The 22,164-nt window shown below is 34.9% G+C and overlaps 1 protein-coding gene across 2 annotated transcripts in view; it reads right to left on the reverse strand.

The window, feature by feature from the left end:
- fndc3bb (fibronectin type III domain containing 3Bb) overlaps positions 1-22,164 on the reverse strand; it is a 64,408-nt gene that overhangs the window by 34,546 nt on the left and 7,698 nt on the right. For both annotated transcript variants that reach the window (XM_042752488.1, XM_042752486.1), the window contains exons 2-3: positions 18,522-18,652; positions 18,273-18,348 (exon numbers count right to left, since the gene is read on the reverse strand). In XM_042752488.1, the coding sequence (XP_042608422.1) occupies positions 18,273-18,348; positions 18,522-18,629 (184 nt within the window). In that variant the 5' untranslated portion in view covers positions 18,630-18,652. The remainder of the gene's footprint in view (positions 1-18,272; positions 18,349-18,521; positions 18,653-22,164) is intronic.

The following is a 22,164-nucleotide window of genomic DNA, read 5'->3' on the forward strand; positions in this document are numbered from 1 at the left end:
TAAATGAACATACTGAGGGACTGATAGCATCTTTGTTATGGAACACGCTTGTTGGTTCGCATTGTTTTAACGTACATCTTTGCTGTAATGTATTTTCAAGATCTGAGGTAAACTATCTGTGGTTGCTTTCAGTATGGCTATAAGGCCACACAATATGATATTTTAACTTACAATAGACATGTTTAATTTGAAAAAATGCACATAATCACCTGAGAATTATCTACAGTCGTATAGTTTGTATGTTGTTGTTCCAGCCACAACATTGCAGAAATAGAAACCCTTTCTAAAATAGCAGTCACAGGTAGTTAGGACAAAAACTCCAATTAACATGGAAAAGATAACTTTTATTCTATGTCACGTGTAGTTAGGACACGGTGTTAGATTTTACATTTAAAATGTCATTTTTTTGTAAATTACAGATTTAAACTGTAAAATTTTACCATTTATTTTGTAAATATGTTTACATTTTCACTGTATTTTTACAGAATTATTCTGAGAAATACAACTGCCAGTATTTTTCTGAAAAAATTACAGGATTTAGATTTTTTTAACAGCGTACAACTTCACTCGCACTTCCATTCACACATACAATCACGTAAAGTGATATATACCATCATACACCAAATCTCTGCTGCTTGGTTGTTTATTTCGTCACAAAATGTATATATATGCATATGTTAGTATATATACATTTTGTGTACACTAATGGCATGAAGATTTTAAGATATTATAAACACTGACAGTATGATTTTCTGTAGAGCTTTTTAAAACATTTGAAAAAACTTTTGAAACAATGTGTACTGTGAAATGCACTATACAAATAAAAGCGGCTTGACTTGATTTTTGACCCACCATCCTGCAGGCCTATATTTTGTACCATGACACTGGGTTAAACAAACAGTTTAAGGCATTGTTTATGGCTTCACCACAGTCAACGCGGTAGAAATAGAGCCATCAGGACCAACTGGTGCGGCGCAGGAAGAAAGGGCCACCGCCAGCACACAGACCCTCTCTGTTATGGCTCTCATGAGAGGCTGGTGAATGAAACCCCTCCACCCATCACACCAGCTGATTGTTGTCAGAACATAAAGCTCAGAGATGCAACTCAAACGAGGACCCTCATCCGGGGCTCGTGTAGCTGAGGGCCACCAGCTGTTTTAGACATCGGCATCTCCTCTAGACACTGCAGGAACCGTGGCGTGACAGCCTCCGGCGCAGTAAATCACCAAATCACACTGATGAATTTTACAGTTCCTCCTCGCTTTCTCCCCCATCAGTCAATACCAGGGTCAGTATCTCCAGCTAGCCGTTACTGGGTTTGAATAAGACCCTGTTTGTACTTGTATTGAAGGGGCTTCACAGACGTTTCTTGAGCGGCGGGGACAGGGGAGGGGTGTGTGTACACAGCGATGTGTGTGGGTCCTTTCACCGGGACGTGAGTGTATACGCATGGCAACTTAAAATAACCTTTTCACAGAGCAACGTGTACAGAGCACAACAAAATCCATTGAGATTGTCCCGTATGTGTTTGGAAAGGGTCTCGCGCAGGTATGCAGGGCTCTCTCGCCCCCCCCTCTCTCGTTCCTGTGAAAGTGGAGGAGCTGAGTTTGAGGTTTGGGGGGAGCTTTGAGATGACTGAGTGACAGGATTGTATCACAGGCTCTTAATATGAAGGGCCCTTTCATCCTTGACCCACAAAGAGAGAGAGAGCATGAGAGAAAAGGATAGAAAGAAGAGAGAGAGAATTCTACAAACATTCCTCTACCTCGATTGAAGGGGTTGAAGGGATGGATGGCGTGAAGGCTAATGAAAAGAAAAACGGGTCTAAAAAAAAAAAAAACAATATTTACTACTACTACAAAAAAAAACAAACAAATAAAACAAAAAAAATTAATAATATTATTATTATTATTAACTAAATATATTAAAAATTTAAATAAAACTATAAAAAATTCAAATAAAGCTGAAATAAAATAAAGCTAAAATAAAATAAATCTGAAATAAAATAAAAAAAAAGCTAAAATAAAATAAAATGAGAAATGTCACCTTGGCAACTAACTAAAATAAAAACAAAAAAAATAAAAATATACATATAATGAGCTAAATATAAAGATTTTTTTTTAAATACAACAAATCACTAAAAGTGAAACTAAAATTACAATTAAAAATTAAAATGAAAACCAAAAAACGTATTATATATTACTAAAATAATAGAGTAATAACATAAAATTTTAATAAGAAAATTCCCCAAATGAGGATAATTCAAAGACATTAAATAATTGTGGTGGACTTGTAGAGCACTGAAGAGACACATGTAAATATATGCAGATAAATATATTGTTTGTTTTATCACCATATCACTTACATAACTGGGTTACAGTCCTAAGCTTTCATTTACCAATAGAGCCTGTCTGTGGTAAGGATGTTAGGATAAAAATAAATTGGGAAAATAATTACAATGTTCCCACATCACCCATATATATTTACAATAAATTAAGACCTCATAAAATGACAGACCTCATTTCTAACTATCTGAAGAAAATATGTGAGTGATGCAAACCCAGCACTGTGATGCTAGGGCAGGGGTTTCCAAACTCGGTCCTGGAGGGCCACCATCCTAAAGAGTTTAGCTCCCACTTGCCTCAACACACCTGCTTGGACGTTTCTAGTTTAGCTAGTAAGACCTTAATTAGCTGCCTCAGGTGTGTTTAATTGGGTTTAGAGCAAAACTCTGCAGGACAGTGGCCCTCCAGGAGCAGGATTGGACTCCCCTGTGCTGGGTTGTCATGAGAGAGTGCTATAATGCCGCATTAAGCATGGAAGCTTAATGGCTTTTAGTAAAAAGAGCCAAACCTAAAGTCTCTATGATTCTGGTCCATTAGAATTTTTTTGTCCATTTATCATCCGCTAAGCAGAAGCAATGTTTGAAGAGCAGCAAGAGAGATGGACTTTCTTGGTAAAACTGCTGGATTGCCAAGCTTCTGAGGAGGCTGTCGAGGCAGAGAGCCTCTTCAGCAGAACAAACCCCTCTTTGTGCTTCAGAGAGAAGCTCTCTCCCCCACTGCAGGGCCTGCTGGGTACTTCATAAAGTCCACTCAGTCCTGCTGGGGGCCGCTGACACATCAGCAAAGTGTGTGCGAGTGCACGTCCTCATGCGTGTGGGTTTTTTTGCTTTTACTCCAGATAAACTCTCGAGGAAAAGCTGCCAAATGGCATTTTCCATTTCGTTCTTTTTAGAGAAGCTGTGATTGAGAGTGCGTACATGTACATATACATAGATTGCAGAGGAGCAAAATGGAATTTCAGTCTTCCACAAACTATCAGTTCCTAAGCAAGATCCACTAATTCACTTCAGAGGGCTAGCTTGGCCAGACAGGGAGACGACAAGCAGAAAAGAGCAAAAGAAAGGGATGTTTCTGGAAAGAATGTCTTACATCAATCTAAGGGACACTGGGCAAAGAAAGGGAAGTGCTTTTTCTGCAATGGTTTGCAAATCTGATCTGTGTTTTTGAGCAAGCGAGCGAGTTTGGGAGGGTGTGTGTGTGTGTGTGTGTGTGTGCGCGTGAAGGACGCTGTAGGAGAGAAAAATCACAGTTGAGATCACCTTAACATCTATGTTTCTCTTAGACAACAATAAAAATACATGAATAGCAGATGGAGTCTTTTAATGAGGTCTTTTGCTCCTCAATCTCAGAAAACAACCCTGCTGTTCCTCAGAAGAGATTTCAAAACTCTTAAACTACTCAGATTATGACACCTTATAAAAAAAAAAAATCCCTAAAAAAATATTAATAATAACAAATATGAATACATTAAATAATACATTTCAAATAATTAAAACAATGTCAATTTAAAAGAATAAAATAATTAATAAATACTAATACAATTCTCAATAAATAATCAAATAAAGTAAAACAAAAATTATATACAATAAAAAAACAATTAAAATAAAGCTGAAATAAAATCAAATATAAATTTTGGATGAAAATGTAAACTTAAAAAAATTTAATGAAAATGAGAAATGTTGCTTTGGCAAATAAATAAAATGAAAACTTTATTTTAACTTTAGGTAAAAGTTGAAAATGTATAAAATTATATATTGTAAGCTAAACAAGGATATTTTTTAAAGAAAATACAACAAATCACTAAAATCTAAACTCAAATTTAAATAAAAACTGAAAATAAAAAAAAACTCATTACAAATATTATATATTATTAAAATAATAGATTAAATTTTATGAGAAAATTCCCCAAAATGAAGATAATATTTATTATAAATATGAATAAATCAAATAATAAAAATCAAATACCTTAAATAATGATATATTGATATATAATAAATATTAATAAATACAATTATTAATAAAATAAAGTAAAATAAAAATTTAAAAGGCACTGGTAAAAAATATTTAAATTAAGAAAAATCATGCATTAAAAAAAAAAATTCTAAATAATTAATCTATGCTCTCCATGTGTTTTTTATAGTTCTGCAGCTGCACTTTGTCAAATCCTAAAAAAATATTAATTTATATGTGAATACATAAAATAATAAAAAAATCAAATCATTAAAAATGTAAATGTTAAAAAAATTAACTAATTAACTATCAACAAATAAAATTATTAATAAATCATAAAATAAAGTAAAATCTAAAAATCTAAATCAAAAAATTAAAAATAATATTATCTCTGTAGTCACACTTTGTCAAGAATTGCACAAACAAGTTGTGAAGCAAGGGAGAAAACATTGATATTTCAGCAGTGAATGTGTGTAAGGCCAGTGCAAAACTTGGGTATTTTAGATGGTTGCTAGGGTGTTGCTAGGGTTGTGGCTCTAGGTCAAAAGACCCTGACTTTAAAGTGACAGTCAACCCAAAAAATGAAAATTCTATCATTATTTACTCATCCTCATGCCATTGTCAACTTGAATGACTTTATTTCTTCTGCAGACCACTAAAGAAGATATTTTGAAGAAAGTTGGTTCTGTTTCCCATTGACTTGTATATAGACAAAAAACAAACAAACAAACAAACAATGGAAGTCAATGGGAACCAAAACGGTTTGGTAACATTCTCATAACATCTAATCGTCACAGAGTTTGGAATGACAAGAGGGAGAGTAAATGGCATACTTTATGATATTCTGGGCCTCAATATAAATCTAGCAGATTTTATGGCAGTTTTTTTTTTCATCACCACCAATACAGGATAAAAATTCTTAGTTTAAACGCTTCCAAAAAGGTGGTTCAGAACACATCCCAAACCCAAAAATAATACCAACAGAGATCTCCTGAGCTGTTGAGCAAAATTCGAGCACATAAAAAAAAAAATACCCATATGAAGAGCACAGCATTCAGCTGCACCATACCAATTCATCTTCAGAAACGAGAGAAAAACATCCAAAGGTTGGACAAACGTTGAAAGACACACTATAATGTGACCCATCCATCAGAATTTCTTCTGTTTTTCCTTTCAACCAGATGAAACAGCAGAATTCCAGACCTGCAGTCAATCTGATTATGTATATAGGAGATGGTAATTTTCTCTGAAGAGGGTTTGTGTGTCTCTCAGTACATGCAGTGTGTGTGAGTGTGTGATTTCATGTTTCTGTGATTGCATGGCCCATTGTTCTTGCTGTAAACACTATCTGTCTCTCTCCGTCCAACAAGGAAAATTCGCAGCCCAGGGAGTCAAAGTGTTTATCCAACAGACGCTCTGATCAAGTAGACGTATTTGTGTTTCGCAGACCCTGGAGGCATTCAATTATTTCCCTACACACAATCTATCCTAATTCAGGCACCATTATATAGTCCCCTAGCTAAACTCCGAAAAAAAGGCATCTTGAGGCATAATCATAACAAAATATAATGCAAAGGTCATTTAGTTGTAACTCACCTCTGGTGAACTCCAAACACTGTTAAATATTAGACAGTAGAGCTATGCTTCCCTCTCTGCATTTACACAGGCTCGAATCACAGGGTGAGATGTATACCTGTCTCAAATATTTACTATAAAAAGTTTGTATTCGCATTAATGAAAGTTATTGCAGTATTCTTGGCCGACTGCCTTGAGACACACTCTTTCGGACAGGAGGAGAAACACATTTTATTAAAGGTCCAAATACAAGTCCCACAGGTAGAGATCTCAGTCAGAAATGCTGGTTCGGACCTGTGAAATCCCTTTCACACTTAATTAATACAATTTATTTACACAAATAGAGACATTTGTATGTTCTTAAACATTTGTTTCAAGCTCACACACTCAACTCTTTCTTGGTATTCATTTTTAACTTATGGTGCTCCGGATCATCTGATGTAAAACTGATTTCATCTGCACAAGTCTGAACCGCATAACTGACTGAAAGTTCATAAAACTAAAGAAAAAGATAAATATTGTGATCTGCGGCAATTGCTGATGGACTGATACATTGGTAAAAGTCAGACTAATTCATTTACTGATTTATTCTGCTATCCGGCAACAGACAAACTGTTATATTTTGCTTGTTTAACAGTAAATAACTAATAAAATATACCATATTTTATATAAAAAACATGGTTGATTTCAAACATTATACTGAGTGCTGGCAATAAATAAATATATAAATAAATAAATATATTTCAAAATTTACAATATATTTTATAATATATAAACAGTTTTTATGGTTTAAATAAATTTGTTATGTTTTACTGAAATGTGAAAAGAAATAGAAAAAAATAAATGAATTTAAAATTGCCACTATATATATATATATATATATATATATATATATATATAAACTGACATTAAAAAATGTTTCACTAAAATGTAACCACTGGCAGAAAAATAAGATAAAATATTTAATGTTTTAAATAAATAAAAACATTATAAATAATTTCAAATGTTTTACTGAAATGCAAGTGCTAGAAAAAAATAAAGAAATAAAATAAATTCAAAATTGACTTTCAATTTTTTTTTTTAATTGACATTATTAAAAATGGTTTACTAATGTTTTACTGAAATGCAAGTGCTAGAAAGAAAGAAATAACTTTTTTTTTTTACATATTTTTAAAGTAAATTTTTTATTTTTATTTCAATATATGTATAACATTTTTAAAAATTGATTAAATAAAAAGAAAAGACTTAAAAGATGCAAGAAAAATGTAGCAAGCAGATGAAAGCCATCAAAGAATATATTGGCCACAGAGGAGTGTAGTATGGGATTTGGCTGTGAGATGTCAATTCAACTGAATCTAAGACAAAGCCCACCTTTCAAAGCTAAAACAAAATGGCCCAAAAACTGCAATATTCCAAACAGTCTGTCTAGAGATCCACCCTGCCTTAAGAACAGTGAGCCCTGCGGATATGTAGCGCTTGGTTGTGAATTCCCAGCATGTTTGGGGTGGGAGGGTGTTGGCTTTCAGGATGTGCAATAAAAATCGTCCGCGGACTCATTCAGCTCTTGCGTGGAGAGCGTTACGCAAACAGCCCTCCAGGAAAATGAGACTACTTCACTGCTACCCTCCAGCCGCTCCCCCTCTCTGCAGCTGATTAGTCTGAGGAATGACCTCAATTACTCCCAGTGTCATTGATAAAAGCCCATTCAGAGAATTAGACCAGGGTCTCACTATCATGCCAGGCCATCTCTGGTGTTTCAAGGCATTGTTTTCATTCCCATGCTTCCCATCCTGAGTTAACAGGGTGAGAACTTTACCCTCTCCCCACCCAACATCCGTGAAAAAAACCAAAAGCAACGGAAGCTCGAGTGAATCATGCAAAATAAAGACGTGCCTCTGATTTATAGCTATTGGCCAATGATTGCAGTAGCTGGCTCAGAGACATGCTTTGACCTCGCTGGGTTTTGAAGGGACTCTTGTGTAGGGTGATTCCCTAGTGAATGGGAAAGGAAAATTATGTAGGAGGCAGACCTGACCTTCTCCAGCTCCTCTCCAGCCCTGCACGCCTGATCAGCGTATCCTGCAGCTCTGCCATTCTCAACATAGGAGTTTCTCAGTGAATTTTAACATTAGAGCTTCTGGTACAGATCTGAGTCCGTTTGATGCTAGAGTTGGTTGACTCGGGTACATACTAGTGAGTAATCTAAGATGTAAATACAATTAGTAAACAACATTCATAAATAATTAAAAATAGCATTTTTGTCTTTGGCAGTGTTATTTCATTATTATTATTTACATACTATATAAGTATTTATTAATATCTTGAATTAGCTTTTAGTTTTATTTTCAATTTCCATTATAATTTTAGTTTTAGTAATTTTGTTATGTGCTTTTGTTTTTTTTTTAGTTTGTTTTTAGTTTTTAAATATTTCTAAGTAGCTTTCTGTTTATTTTTATTTTAGTTTTAATTTCAATAATTTTAGTATGTTAACTAAACAAAAGAACAGAAAAGCCAATTAAATTAAATCTAATATTGATATTTTATTTTATTTCAGCTTTATATCAATTAACTATTTCAATTACATACTTTTGTTATTTTTATTAGTATTTTCTGTGTTTTAATATTTCTATTTAGATCTCTCTTTACTTTACTTTTATTTCAATTTTAATTTTAGTAATTGTTCTTCAACTTAAATGAGTATGAGAAACTTGGCAACTAACTGAAATAAAACAAACTTACATTTTTTAGTATAGTTAATATCTAATATTTATGTTCTGTTTTGTTTCAGGTTTATTTTAATTTTAATTTAGTTCTCCATTTATTTTTATTTCACTTTTAATTTCAGTAATTTTAGTACTTCTGTGAAATGAAATGAAAATCAGAACTGAAAGAAAATGTTTAAGTTCAAGATTTTTATTTAAGTTATTTCTAATTCATTTAATTTTATTTCAGTCATGTGCTTTGTTTTTTTTATTAGTTTTTGTTTTTTTATATTTCAATTTAGCTCTCTATTTATTTTTAATTGTTTTAATTTCAGTAATTTTAGTACTTCAGCTTCAATGAAATTCAAACTAAATAAATGAAAATCAGAACTGAAAGAAAGTTTAATTTCTTTAAGGTTTATTTAATTTAATCTATTTCTATTTCATTTAATTTTATTTCAATCATATGCTTTTGTTATTTTTTTATATTTCTATTTAGGTTTATTTACACTTTCACATCTAAAAAATCATCAACAACAAAAAAAAAAACAAACCGATTTTATTTCAGTTAGTTTCCAAGGCAATATTTCAGATTTTTTTTTTTTTAGGTTTTCCATCTAATATTTATATTTTATTTCAGCTTCATTTCAATAACAAAAAAAAAAGTTTTAGTTTGTGTTCTTTGGAAGAATGTGCACTGATGACCAGGAATGTGTTTTATGAAGGCCATTCTGGAGAATTTTTACGTCATGTTGATTTTACACACACTAAAGGTGCAGAAGAAATACTGTAGAGCAAGAGGGGAAAAAAAGAGGTAAAAGGGTAGACAATCATGGCAGACCTGCTCTGACATGCTCTGTGCTCAGGAAGGAGTTTCCTTTGCTCTGACATGATCTACAGTTCAGACTCAACAGAGACAGAGAGGGCGAGAGAGGAAGACAGACAGAGTGAGAGAGAGACTCTTGGATCAGCCCTGTCTGGATGAAGCTCGTCACGTTCATAAATGGTGCCATTGTCTATCTAAAAAATTCCTTAAAAAGCCCAAACTGTGCTCACGTTACTGCAAAAGGGAGATCAGACTCAGTGTGGCTCCTTAATTTAAATATATCCCAGGATCAGATTTAGCAGATAAAGACCAAAAAATACAAACCGACACAAAGAGTTGCTTTTAAAGGGGCAGTCTACCCAAAAATGTAAAAATGTCATTCCAGAACTGTACGAGTTTCTTTCTTGTGTGGAGCACAAAAAGTAAATTTCTGGAGATATTCTGCCCAATGTTTGCAATATAATGAAAGTAATTGGAGACTGGTGCTGTCAAGCTATAAAAAGGACTGTATAAGCATCATAAAAGTGATCTATGACTTATGCACTATATTGCAAAGTTTTTGAAAGCTTTTGAAGATAACTTTGTGTGAGGATGTTCTTCGAAAATGTTCCTTTTTTGTTTCACAGAAGTCATGAGGGTGAGTAAATAATAACAGAACTTTCATTTTTGGGTGAACTGTCCCTTTAAGAACACTCAGATTAAATTTGTGATGTGGGTTTGCACAGGTTAGTAAACCAGAGAAGGGTTATGGAGTTCACGCTCATGAAGTGCACACTCATCCTGTTCGGGCCGGGTAGTGCAAACTGTGCCAGAGAGCTGGCAGGGACCGAAGGTGTCAGTCTGCCGGGTTTGTTTTTATGCGTGCCCTTGTTATCCTGGAACTTGAGACTACGATTACTAAACCACTGCCCCATGAAGGCATGCAAAAAAGCCTGCTGCAGGACACAGCGGTAGCTGAAAATAGTAGGTCAGCAAAAAGAACTGAGAAAGAGCAAGAGAAATGAGAAAGAGAGAGAGGAGGAGGAGAAAAAACAAACTGGTGGAATGTTCCACTGTGTAATGTTCTAGAGAATGTGGCGGCAGTAGGTTGAAAACCAGGGAATTAGGATACGAAAACTTTTCAACGAAACAAGCAGCAGAAGCACAACTGAGATCTCGTTAATAGCTCAACTGTTTGTCCTATACACCAACAAGACTAAAAGGAGAGTGAATCAACACTTATGTTAAAGTAATAAATTCATACAAATTTTTAGGATTTTTTAAAATAAAATTTTAAGACAAATTATAAATGAAAAGGTGTTCTTTTATGATTGCTTGGACAAAATTCACATTTCTTTGTGAAATTGAAATATGTAAAATAACAAAACTAAACTGAAATTTTAAAACAAACCCAAAATCAATAACACAAATGAAAGAAATCTCTTCATATAAACAAAACTAAGGCTTTGCTTGCGCTCATTCCATTAAAAATTTGAGGCAACCACTGTATTTCAATCACGTTCCAACCAAGCAGTTTCCAAATTAGACTATATGATTTCGAAATTCGAAGATGGTCTGACTTTACTGCATAAAACATCTGCATGAAACAAAAACAGCAGACAGGCTAAATGAAAATGCAAATTCACTCTCTGACAGTAGGTGGCGTTTACAGAAAAGCAGCAAATATAACATTTCTTTTGTTACCGCTGCAAAGAAGTGCTATGCTCAAACAACGCTTTAAATTAGATCTGCATGATTATGACAAAAATCCTAATTGTTGATTATTCCCTTGAATACAATTGTTTGATGCAATTAAATGCCGTATTTTTATGAAAATAAGCTGAAAACACTTTAGTGCTTTTCTATAGTATTAAGCCTCAAATGTCAACTATACATCAGATTGGTTTCTTCTTTAAATTATAAAAAAGTAAAAATATAAATGGTATTATAATGTTATACTAAAACTAAAATTAAAATAATGGGAAAAACCCTTAAGATAAAATGTAGAAAGTAAAAAAACACATCTTAAGCACACAGAATAACATAAGTGGACTTTGAATGATTAATTGCCGCTTTGAACGATTATGTAATTGTGGCATCCATAATTGTAATCGCGATTAGAAATTCGATTAATTGTGCAGCCCTACCTTAAATATTCGTTATACAGAGGCAAGATGAAAAGAAAATACCATCTCAACTTTTCTAAAGACAGCCAGTCAGTTCCCCTCAGAGATATGAATGCACTGAGATGATGACACGTGTAACTGAACACAATAGCATGCTTTACTCTAAAACCTGCAGTGCATATAATTATGCAAATGAATCACAGCCTTTCTAATCTATTAAAAACCTCATTTGTTTCTATTTGCACATTAAGTAATTTAAAGTGAAATATCTGTAAGCTGAAACTTCAAAGAGAAAAACTAAGTATTAGCAAACCATTCTACTTTTATATTGTGACTCATTTCTAAATAAAACAGGATATTCAATCAGGAAGAAAATGTAGGGTGGGACTTGATTTTATTCATCAGGAACTGATCGGTCATGATCGGGGTTTAAATATAAGAGGCCTTGATGATGTCAGAAGCAGAGGATGTTTTGAAGAAAGGTTACAAGATTTTTTCCTTTGAAATAACATGCACTTATGATTCATGCACAATAAGACTTGGAACATTTATAAGAAAAATAAACAGGATCAATTTTATTTCCACACTGACTTTATGTCTCCTAAGCTATGAAAGAGCAACCTCTGAGCAATAAAGTTTTCCTCTGAGAGCTCAAAAAGTTCGTTCAAAAAGGCCTTTCAAAAAAATGATCAAGGGTGCCAATAGATTTAAAAAAGATTGGCACATTCATGGACACACGCACAGAGAGCATGCCACCGAAAGGACGTGATTGAGACACAACACTGCCCTTTTCCGCAGACCACTCTCTCTGCCCGTTCCATGATGCACACAAAAATCCACTGTTCCTCAGCGCAGTGAGTCAGAGGAATGGAATTGAAGCTCTGCTATGATCATCTGTGCGGCAGAGGGGGTTTCCTCCACCAGGAAAGAGCGCAGACCAGATGAGAACAGTCACACACTAAAGAGGGATAGAAAAAATACACCAAAATGCCATAAAAAGGAAAACAGGAGCAACAAAGAGCAAGAAGGAGAGAGCAAAATAACCTGATCTTGAGTTAGTGACTTTGAAATAAGCTGCATTTATATATATATATATACATATATATATATATATATATATATATATATATATATATATATATATATATAAAACTAACCACCATCTGTTCCTGGAACTCCTGCTCTTTGCTGTTTGTATTCGCTCAGGCTACTGTGGGAGGTGTCAACGTCTCTTAGCATGTATATGCATCTCTGCACATATATAACTCACTCTGTGTGTGTGACTCTCGGTTTGAGTGCAAGTGTAGAAAGTTGCGTGTCACTCTATATAGAGTATTCTGTTGCTCTGGTTCTGGACATTATTATTACTACTATTATGACAGTATAATGGACCCTTTTCACAGACTATGATGAACATTGTAAAACTAGCAAAGTTTTCATATTTGTTTTTTTTTTAATATACTTTGTGTTATATTACCTTAACATTAAATGACAGAAAACAAGTTCACGCTGCTGCATAAGTGTTTCTAAAACAACAGCTTTCTCTCACCTGACCAATATAATCAATCTCTCAACATTTTTTCCTCTTTTGGAAAGTCAAAAACACTAGCATTTTTTTTTTTTTTTGCTATTAGAGCCAATGGGAAAGCAAAATTACATTTGTTGTAGTTTCCGTTTACCGCTGTAGAAGTTTACCCAACTTCTTAGACATGGTACCATGGTAGAATCTTCTTTTTTTATGGCAAAGCTTAATTTTCAGCAGCCATTACTCCAGTCACCAATGTCCTATGATCCTTCAGAAATCATTTTAATATGCTGATTTGCTGCTCAACAAACATTTCTTATTACCAATGTTGAAAACAGTTGTGCCGATTTCTATTTTGTGGAAAACCATTATACTTCAAGACTCTTTGATGAATATAAAGTTCAAAAGAACAGCAGTTATTTGAAACATCATTTGAAATATAATAAATGTCTTTACTGTCACTTTTGATCAATTTAATGAAAGACATCCCACAGTTTGGTCATTCATTAATTAAGGGAATTCTGGATATTCCAAAACTCCAAAACAGAGATGAGCCAGACACAGTGTTTTATGATGCCTTAATATAAGCAAGCAATGTGACGTTCATCAAGACCAGCATGTCCCACAGCGAGATCAAAAGCTCAGCACAACTCGCGCCCCCAAGTCTGCGCCCGGATTTTGTCTCCCCTGAGGCCACAGTTGACTGCCGTCTGCACAGGGTTAACCTGGAAAGAGTGCTGGGCCAGGTGTGATGTGTTAGCGGTGCCTGATCTCCACATGTACACATTCTTTAAGAAGTTTTCCTTCACTTCTAAACATCTGCCCAAGGCCTCTTGCACTCTCGACTGTCAGAAGGGAGACACATTTTTTGCACAGTTTTTCAAAACCGTGGCCGCTAATATTAGACATCTGCCTTTTGGAGTTCTGTTTCTCGGAGTTGGAGGAAAGGGGTGAGGGATTGGGGGGCCACAGAGAGGCGGGGAGGCCTCCGAGTCACATCAACAGGAAACATATTTACTCAGTCCAGAGAAAAGGAGTGAAAGGAAGAGATAACGTTGGAATACAAGGACGCAGAGAGCGTTTTACAAAGAAAATCAGGTGAACTTACTCAAAATGCTAATAAATAATATCGAAGAGTGCGAAAAAGGGTCATTAATCTGGAATGCATGCATGTGTGTGTGTGTGTGTGTATTTTACAGGCCTCCTGATGAGAGTGAGTCGACAGTATGCCTGTGAGGATACAGACTAATGCACAGTGACGTATCTGAACAGCAAAACATATTTTTGTAACACCTCCAGGGCTCCAAACTGCGACTAAAACATTTGCATTTACAACCATGAATATTAATTTGCGAGTGACGTTTTTGCTGAAGTCGCCACTGGCAACTACCCGCCGAAATCTCCTCAGGATTTAACCACTAAAAAATGTTCTCAGGTGGCTGATTTGCTTCAGTCTAGCAGTGGCCCATCTGTGATAAAACAAACTCGGGCCGAAGGTTAATACACACAACTACACAGTGTATGGACCTGCCGCGCGTCGGCCCGTAGAGAAAAAGCAGTGTCAGCCAGAATTGTTTTGTAGAGTTGCCATGGCTTTGGCCCATTATCTTCTCACCGATGCCGAAACTAAGCTAACAGTGCCGCATTTCAGCTCTGCATGACTATAGTATACTACTATAGTACATAATGAACATGAATTAACATCAAAAGATAGGCTATTCTATAAGAGATCCTACAGGACAACTTACTGAAATGTCTTGTGTAAAAGCTTATTCAGTGTTTCAAACTGCAGAAAACGTGTAAAGCTTGTAAACATTGCAACCCGTAATATACATTTACCTCAGAATAACCATTAAGTGTCCATAAACTCATCAGTAATCTAGAAAAATAACTATAAAGAGGAGCATTTTGCTATATTTATGCGCTATTGCATATTTATATTTTTACTTAACCTGTTGTCTACATGATTTAACTCCTCCTATAAAATGGCATTTTACTAATTAGGAAAAAACAGACTGAAAGTGTGAAAGACATACACTCTTAAAAATAAAGGTGCTTAAAAGGTTCTTCACAGAACCATTTTTGGTTCTACAAAGAACCATTCAGTCAAAGGTTCTTTAAAGAACCATCTCTTTCTTAACTTTTTATAATCTGAAGAACCTTCCTTCGCCATAAAGAACCTTTTGTGATATGTAAAGATGTTAAAGGTTCTTTATGATACCATTTAGACAAAAAAAGTTCTTTTGCATTATGAAGCACCTTTATTTTTAAGAGTGTATGACAACATTTACAGGATGCATTGAGAAGGAGCCCAAACTACACTCAGTGGCCAAGTGATGCTTATGGTCCATAAGTGAACCTTAGTTCCCAAGTCATCTACAAGATGGATTAAAATGCTGATAAAGTCAAGAAAAGATGAGACATAAACACATGACAGTATGATTGAAATGTTGAAATGTAAATAAATAAATAAATAATAATCGTAAAATAAATAAAACACGTTTATTCTGTGGCACCTAAAAAAATTATTTGGCTCCTAAGTTTTTTTCTTATAGGGGCCAATTGCTCCTAACTTGATTTTTTTGTTTGGAGCCCTGACCTCACAATTCTAGTGACCATCGCTCGGAAGGACTGCATCAGTGTCAATCCTGCAGACGTCCTATCAGAAGCCCTACGCCTGGCAGGAAAGGTGATTCAGAGGAGGAGGAAGTAGAATTCAGATGTTTTTCTGCTTCATAAACCTCAGCAGGACTGGAAAGCAAACCACACATGCTGCTTTTCCTCTTGGCCTGTACATTTCCACTTAAAAACTCAGGTTCCTACCACACAAACAGCCTCACAAAAAAACAACATAAAAGCTAGATCTCATAAAACTGGATTACTCATATTTTAATCAACACAGTCGACATTGACTCTCCAGACAAAATACAATTATTTTACTTATAAATATTATATATTCACACTACTTTTAAAAGCATCAAATCAGCATTTTAGAATGAATAAATAACATGTTTAAAGATATTAGAACAGGACATTTTTAATTATAGTAATATTTTACAATATAATTTTTTACTGTATTTTTGATTAAATAAATGCAGCCTTGGCAAGCATAAAATATTTCTTTCAAAAACATTTAGACTAAAAAAAAATGGTTGCCATTGACTTCCATAGTAGAAAAAAAAATACTATGGAAGTCAATGGCAACCACCAACTGTTTGATAACCAGCAATCTTCAAAATATCTTCTTTTATATTCAACATGAGAAAGCAACTCATACAGGTTTGGAATGACATGAGGGTGAATAAATGATGACAGAATTTTCATTTTTGGGTGAACTATCCCTTTAAGAGTGATAAAGTCAGAATTGCGAGATATAAACTCACAATTGCAAGTTATAATGTCGGAATTGTGAGAAAACTCAGAATTGTGAAATAAGTCGCAAGTACCTTTTTATTTTTTATTCAGTGGCGGAAACGAGCTTCTATACATTAATGTGAGAAAATGAGGACAGTTATAATTTATTTTGGTTAACTGTTCCTTTAAATCCGGCAAAATTACAGTACACAGAGCTTTCTTAAGTCCAATTTGTCGACTTGTCATTCAGACAACCTAACAACTAGCAACAGTATGCAGTCAGAAATGTCACACACAAAAAATATAAGAGAGCTTAAGAGTCCACAGAGCTTCATTTAGCACTTTTAGACAATCTCAAATGCTAAAGGAGCTCTGAATTACAGACATAGTATGTAGCACATCTTTACAGAACTGTTTTAATAAAGATAAGCCAACAGTACACTGCCCAGCCCTGGGAAAACATTTATTAGCAAATTGTTTGCAGAAATGCAAAGTCAACATCAAAGAATAACAGGAGACTTAGCTTATCCAGTGGAGTTTCCAAAGACGTACAAACGTTAGTAAATTAAACAAAGTTCTTATCCCTAACATGCCAGAACATTACCGTGGCCTTCAAATGCCTCTTCTCCACACCTGTGAGGTACAGAAACTCTTTCTCCGTCTACATTCTCTATGTCGGCCAGCTGCCAGCTATGTCTCTAGCATAAACCAAACAGCCCTCCGCTGCTGATTCTGCTATTCTCATTGGACAAATTGAATTAAACAGTCATTGCAGCTCCTCTTAGCTGTGTAAACAGTGATGTGAGCGCCCAGACGGTCAGATCCAGTATCCTGTGGTCTAGGCTACTGTGACTCTCTGCTTTAAATCTCTTACATACACTTGCAAAACTTTTACTGAGGGAATTCAGTGGCCTTTATGAAGGTAAAAAGACATTATGAGGTCAGATGTAATTTAGTTTAGGGATTCAGTGACCGAACGCCTTTCCACTGGCCAAACAAACAAGAGGGTTAGAAATGGTTTTGTAGCACCGTCACATGGCCAAGATCCCTTAGAGGTTTACAAATAATTATTATGTAGAAAATTTAAAGGGCTGCAAAATGTTGAAGGAAAAAATTCCTTGCGATTTGTGTGATAAATATTGCAACTGTGATTTAAATATAAATCTTCTGGTTTGCTGTTCTTGTTTGGAGCATAATCTGGGCAAATTTTGTGAATATATACATGTCAATATAAGTACTTGTGTAACCTACTTGTTACATGTACTTATTGTAGTACTAATAGTACATTTTGCATAGTTACAACTCTGATGCCTATTCCTAATCCTAACCCTATAATAAGTATGTTGTTAATAAATATTACTCATCACTTAAATACATAATTACATGTTCACCTCAAAATCAAGTGTAACCCAATATAACTACAAAATATTATTATTAAAATTATAACTAAATAGAAATATGAAAAAAGAAATATTGCTATTGTACATTTTTCTAAACACTTTTCTAGAAATGCAAATGTGCAAATAGTGGGGAATATCAGCAAAGACAAGCAAAAATAATCCAATAAAAGGTTAATTATACTTAACAAGTTATGCCAGATTGCAGATTTGTCTCTGTTTCTGGATTCATACCAATCACCAACCATGCAAATCATACTCCAGGCTATATTTCTGAGTGTGCTTGAGTTCAAGAAAGTCTTCAAAAAACATGGCAAACAAACATCTTCATGTCTTCATACCAAACAAACAAAATAAATGTAAAATAGACTTAAAATGGCATCATAAACTGTAGAGAAAACACCTTGATTCCTTTCCAAACGGGTGTGATTCACTCACAGATTTGAACAGTAACATTTAGCAAGAGCAATATGAAGATCTTCACTGGACAAACCTTGGATGCATTGCAAAGCCCCGTCTTCCGTGCGGATGGTGAACGTCTCACCTGGGTTCACCTGGACCAGGATCACCTGTAAGACAAGAGCAGATGTCACATGTTCATTATGTCGAACAAGGGGCAATTCTAGGTCTTTAGTCTTAGCTAAAGAGTTGCTGTAGCTTGGAGGAATATTTCTGGCTTTTAAAATGAGAGGCTGTTGAGACTGTTGCTGTCAATAAATGAGGTCTGACTTCACAAACTCACCTGCTGTGGTGCATCGCCATTGATCACGTGGTGCATCATAGGAACCTCGTTGCTCAATGGAGGCGGGAGGTCCAGCATTTGGTCCATCATCATCATGGTGACGAACATTCATGGAGCCCTCCCTGCAACAGCTTAAGAGAAAGAGAGAGAGATCCACTTTGTTAAAATAATATCTGATTACACAGTGAAACAGTCTCTATAATCCAGGCCGCAATTAGCCTCATTTGAAATCAGCTAATGATGAAGACTAAAGCAGATCCTCATCTGCAACCTCATTCAGACATACAAACACACACACACACACACACACAAAGCAAATACACACCGAACCACACACGTCTCACTGAAAGGCTACTGGTGGGTTATGGAAGAGGATGAAATCATTATGATGTCACCAATGTTTATATGATGATGTAATCTGTATATAAAATGCAGTTATAGGGCGACAGTCTCTCCACCACAACAAAACAGGAATCTTTGTCTTGCAGCAAATGTAAACAAAAAACAAAAAAAAAAAAAACACAGGAATCTTTGTCCTGCAGCAAATGTGTGCCGCCTCTATATAAAGAGAAAAAAAAAAAAAAAAAAAGAAAGGAAAAAATATATAAAATAAATTAAGTAAAAAATTTAGTAAAAAAAAATGAATCGTTATCCATGTTTCATACAGTAAATTGTAATACTGTGATTCTTAAATTCACATGAGAATTACTAAAATGATTATTGATTGTTTTATTAGATAACATTTATATAACATGTATTACAATTTTAAAATATATTTAATATGTAATAAACATAGAATTTTATTTATTGCCATTTATTGACCACATAACTTGAAAACAATTATAGCAATATAACTGTGAATGAGTTTTCAATTCAAATGTACAATTAGCATGTGTAAAACTAATTTTAACATATAGATTGGCACATTTAAAAATGAATGTGGCAGTTTCCACTTTGTGTTGAAAGAACAACACAAACTCCTTCTGTTCAAACTTCCAAGTGCACTATTTTCAACATATTATGATTTGAAATGAACTAATTCTACTTTTGCGTAATACAGAAAATAAGGGTGTAGGCTGCAGCCTTTAAGGCATAAAACACTTGCACAACAGACCAGCACAGAAGTCAATACAAGTCAGTCCTGTATCATTAAGAGATTGATGTAGAAAGATTGCACTTCTGTCTTCAAAACAAATGCAATATTGCTTGTCACACTGGATGAACACCTCACAGAATTGCTTCACATGACACTCTTAAAACTCTTTAAAAACAGCCAAAGTTCAGGTGGGGGGAAAGATCAGCACAGCAATGATAATGTCTTCTCAGCTGACTGGTGCCATTTTCCTCTGCAAGAGCAATAACCTGTCCCATTTAACTCCAAACACAAACGTCACCCGCAGGGGTTAAACCAAGAGCAACAAAATCATTCATCTGATGCTCTAAAGAAGTGCAGGAAAAACAACAGCTTCAGAGATTACAGACAGAAGACTTAAGCTACGAAAAAGTACTGTGGTTGTACCTTCAGGTCCATACATTATTTCTTAACCATGGCAGGATGTTCCTAAAATGTTGTGGTATTTTGTGGTTCTTTTTTGTTAAAATAATTTCAGCTGGCTGAAACCACAAAAATCACCTACATACTCGGAATTTTTAAGACGTGAGGAATTGTAGACGTGAGACATCCTCTGATCTCCAGGAGAGAGGAAGACGCGAGAATAGAGAATAGAGGTCGGGGGCTTTTTATTGCGTTATAAATGCCTTCACTTCCACTGCTAAACACACACACCACCCACAGCCAACCTGTTTTCTTTGAAAGTTAACATGAAATGATTCACAGCCCACAATCTCCACAACGTGACATTAATACAGTGTATTCAGTATAGACAGTATATTAACTTCACTTGGTAAAGTTACTTTATATTATGTGTTCTCTAGATGACAAGAGACTGGAAAATAAGAATAAAATGAGACTGAAAAATAAGAAAGGTGGAACAACTTATTACATTGAAATTGAAATATAAATAAAAAGCAAAAAACAAAATAAAACAAAAATAAATAAAATACAAAAACAAAACACACACAAAAAACTAAACAAAAAGCAAACAAACAAACAAGCAAACAAAAAAACAAACAAACAAACAAGCAAACAAAAAAACAAACAAAAACAATTTCAGACCTTTTTTTTTTGAACTAACATGCATCAGTATTCCAATGGAAAAAAAAACAACTCGTTACATTGAAATATTAGATCCAATTTTTATTTAAAAATGTTTTAAATAAAAAACAAAACTAAACAAAAAATAAATAAATTCAAAACAAAACACAAAACTAATTTAAAAAAATCAATTGTCAAACTGACAGAAGCTCTACGTTAACCTCACTTCATGTGCTGCATCCTGCAGTCTTTCTCATTCTGAGCATGATTGTTTTCCTTTCCTCTGTGCTCTACATCACAGCTTGTAATTACCACCCAACTTAAATCATTAACACTACAGCTTAACACGCCAAAGCCTCCGGGGTCCAAAAACCTTCTCTCTTCTCCTGTTCCCCCTCCTCTCTCTTTACCCCTCAGGCTCTCAATCCATTCTTTCTTTTCTTTCTGCTCTCCTCATTCCCCTCATTCCTGAGGATGGCTGGAGTCTGAACTTCTGTAGGGTTGAGGGGGGCATTTAAGGGCTAAATCCCCTGAGAGAAAAGTTGAGAAGATTCATACAATGTCAGAGACGAGGGGAGCGGAGAGGGGGGTGTCATACAAAGAGCCTGGACCCCCTACCTTCATGGGTCATGTTGTTGTGACCACGTCACAGCGAGTGTCAATCAGGAAAGACACAGAAAGTCCTTTCATGGCACGGTTGAGGGTCTAGCGATGTGGGGTATTCCCTAGACCACTTCCCCGTCGCCCTCACACCCCTTCACACAGTCAAACAGCACGCCTTTCATACATCCAAAACAACACCAGTGAAACAATCGTTTCCTTGATGACATCATCTCAAGTCCTCCTCGGGACCTGGAGGTTTGATGATCACAGAGGGAATGGATCAGAGTGCAACTGGATAGGTATGTTGTGTTTTGCCAAATTCGGAAGAAAAGCTATTAGATATAAAATACACACCGATATTTGTCCTCTGGAGTTTCAGAGATCTCAAATGACACAAAATATCTGAGAAAAAAACGATACATCAGCCAAACAAATTAATGTGGGAGGCCTGAGGTATGAAAGAGTATATTTATATTTACATAATAAATATACACAGTACACACACATATATTATACAAACAAAAACTGCACTAATACACACACACACATGTACACACAAAATTGTATCGTTGAATTTATTTTGTGCCGTTATAAGCATAAAAAAAATGACAATTCAACTTTGGTCTGAATTTACAGATAACTACGGGCTATTAACTAGGGAACTAGGGAGTTCAACTCTAACCTAATTCGAACATAGCTGACATTTAAACCACAAGATTTTTACAGACGCAACTTCCTTAATCCTCCCTAAACACATTAAAAAGACACATCTACCATGTACAGTAACATTCTGCAGCAGAAGCACTGCAATGATGCAAATTTGCAGTAAAATTTTAAAGTGAAGGGTGTAATTTTAGCAAACATAATGATTATATTCAAACAGGT

The sequence above is a fragment of the Cyprinus carpio genome, chromosome B24 (assembly GCF_018340385.1).
Source record: "Cyprinus carpio isolate SPL01 chromosome B24, ASM1834038v1, whole genome shotgun sequence".
Classification (NCBI taxonomy): Eukaryota; Metazoa; Chordata; class Actinopteri; order Cypriniformes; family Cyprinidae; genus Cyprinus; species Cyprinus carpio.